Source organism: Pygocentrus nattereri, chromosome 18 (assembly GCF_015220715.1).
Source record: "Pygocentrus nattereri isolate fPygNat1 chromosome 18, fPygNat1.pri, whole genome shotgun sequence".
Taxonomy (NCBI): Eukaryota; Metazoa; Chordata; class Actinopteri; order Characiformes; family Serrasalmidae; genus Pygocentrus; species Pygocentrus nattereri.
Window position 1 is genome coordinate 12053138 of NC_051228.1, and position 2459 is coordinate 12055596.

General features: G+C 32.9%; 1 protein-coding gene across 1 annotated transcript; it reads right to left on the minus strand.

Annotated features, from left to right (window-relative positions):
• Positions 1–239: 239 nt before the first annotated feature.
• On the minus strand, positions 240–1232 carry LOC108439228 (olfactory receptor 1E1-like). The gene has a single exon (XM_017717498.1). The coding sequence runs from the start codon at positions 1230–1232 to the stop codon at positions 240–242; it is 993 nt and encodes a 330-aa protein (XP_017572987.1).
• Between the last annotated feature and the right edge of the window lie 1227 nt (positions 1233–2459).

Consider the following 2459-nt stretch of genomic DNA (forward strand, 5'->3'; position numbering starts at 1 on the left):
ATATAGATATTTATTCAAAAAATATTTATTCAAATATACCTGAATGCTTTCCAAATCAATTTCCTAACTTTGTACAACATAGGGTAACTTGCAATACATTAAAGACCTTTTATAATATTAAAAAAAATCAATTGTAATAGAAACCTGAAGGGAGGAATTTCATTCTTTTAACTCAATTAAAAACAGTAAAAAATTGCCTGCTTTATGCAAATAAAAGAAACTATAGTCATCATCTCATTTTAATTTTTTGCAATATTTTTCACAGACTCTTCCATGGCAAAGTTCACCTTGAATCGTTTGTAGAGTATTTTAATAGACTGCAATACCTCCTCTGTCTTCAGAGAATATATGATTGGATTTAACATAGGTGGAATTATTTGTGCAATGACTGAGTTAATTATTCTGGTGTTAGGATCTATATATGCGGCATGAGCAGTAAAATAAACACCACAAAGTGGTAGATAAAACATGGCGACTAAAATTATGTGGGAAGTGCAGGTTTTCATGGCTTTGATTCGTTCAGCACCATGTGAGATCTTACACAGAGCATAACCAATACAAACATATGAGAGAGCTATTAGTAGCAATGGAAGGCAAAGTACAGCAGCAATATATACATAGGCCATCATGTAATTAAGAGAATTATCATTACAGGCTAGTCTGTAGATGGGGCCATGATCACAGAAATAGCTGTAAACTATGGCAGATCTGCAGAAAGACAATCTGGTAATCAGAGCTACACGGACAGTAACAAGAAATGCAGAGACAAGCCACATAACACCAATGATCAGAGTCATTGTGGCTTTGGTGACAATAGCATGATACCTCAGAGGAAAACATATAGCAATTACTCTGTCAAAACATAAAGCAAGCAGAGTAAAGGACTGCATGGTCATAAAAAGAAAAACAAAAAACATGTTTGCCAGACAGTCTTCATAAGGTATGTACTGGTTCTCATGCAGAAACATGTCTGCATATTTTGGAATAATAGCAGAGCTTCCAAACAGATCACACAAGGCCAAGTTGAAGACAGCTATATACTTAGCTGTGTGCAGAGTACGTGCCAAATATATAGTGCCTATTATAAAAGAATTTCCTAAAAGAGTCCCAGAATACATAAAGCAGAGAAACATATAGTAATACTTAGAATGTGGCATGTTGTATAATCCACTGATGTAAAATGTTGGGGGGCGAATAAATGTAGTATTTTCAAGGGATGCCATGGAATTCATATCAAGAGCCTGGTCTTGAATAAAATGTAAGAAAAAAAAGTTACAAAACCTTAAAACAGTTCTTCACACTCATATCATCAGAATATTAAAGCAAATAAAAATGATCAAGAGGATATGTATCACAAAAAAAGCAATAGCATATGACCAATAGTATGACCCAATAGATGGATACAATACCTTCTGCAGCAGGACAAAACCTTTTGGAACAGAATGTCAGGAGATAGGCACATTTATAACTGACCTATGTTTACATCATTCTCGAAAGCACATTAAAAAAAAGCACACACAAGTCTCTGTAGGCAAGGTTGCATGTTAAACAAGAATACATTGGTACTGAATTATAAACTGCAATAATGGACTCTCAAATTAATGAAAATTTTACATTAAATGATAAATCAGCACAGAATTCCATTTCCCATAGTCCTTTATGATTAAAACATTTAAATGGACTAGGAACATTTTTTTACATATTCAAGTTATGTGTCATTGTTTTAACTGAGAATGTCATTTCTAATTAGAAATGGCTAGTTTCCTTCATTCTGACACAAACTAATGACGACACAGTTTCAGACACAATCTGATTAATGACTGAAAGGTCAGAGGACATATTAATAATTTTGCCAGGGGTTAGATCAAACAATATTATAACTCATATATAGTGTGATATATAAGTATGTACGTATATATCAGAGAGCCCTGGGGACACTAGTTTTTGGCCTTGTCCCTTGTGTACAGAGATTTCTTCAGATTGTCTAAATGTTTTAATTATATTATTTTCCATAATTGACGAAATCTGCAAGTACTTTGCTATTTTACATTGAGAAACGTTATTCTTGAATTGTTGCACTATTTGCCTACACAGTCTTTCACAGAGTGGTGAACCCCTCCTCATCTTTACTCTGAAAGTAGTATCGTTTTGGGATGCAGCCCTCCCTTTTTTGCCCCCATCCTTTTTTGGAACGTGTTTTTGGAATCAAATTCAAAATATGCATATGTTTTTCAAAAAACAATAAAATTACTTATTTTATTTTTTAAATGACTAAATTAAGTTTCAACATTTGATGTGTTGTCTTTGTACTTTTTTCAATTAAATATAGGGTTTAAATGATTTGCACAGCATTGCAGTTTGTTTTTATGTACATTTTGCCTAGTGTCCAAAGTTGTTTGGAAAGGGCAATGTTATATTAAAGGAAAAATGTTCAAAGAACAGTATTTAATATAAATGTG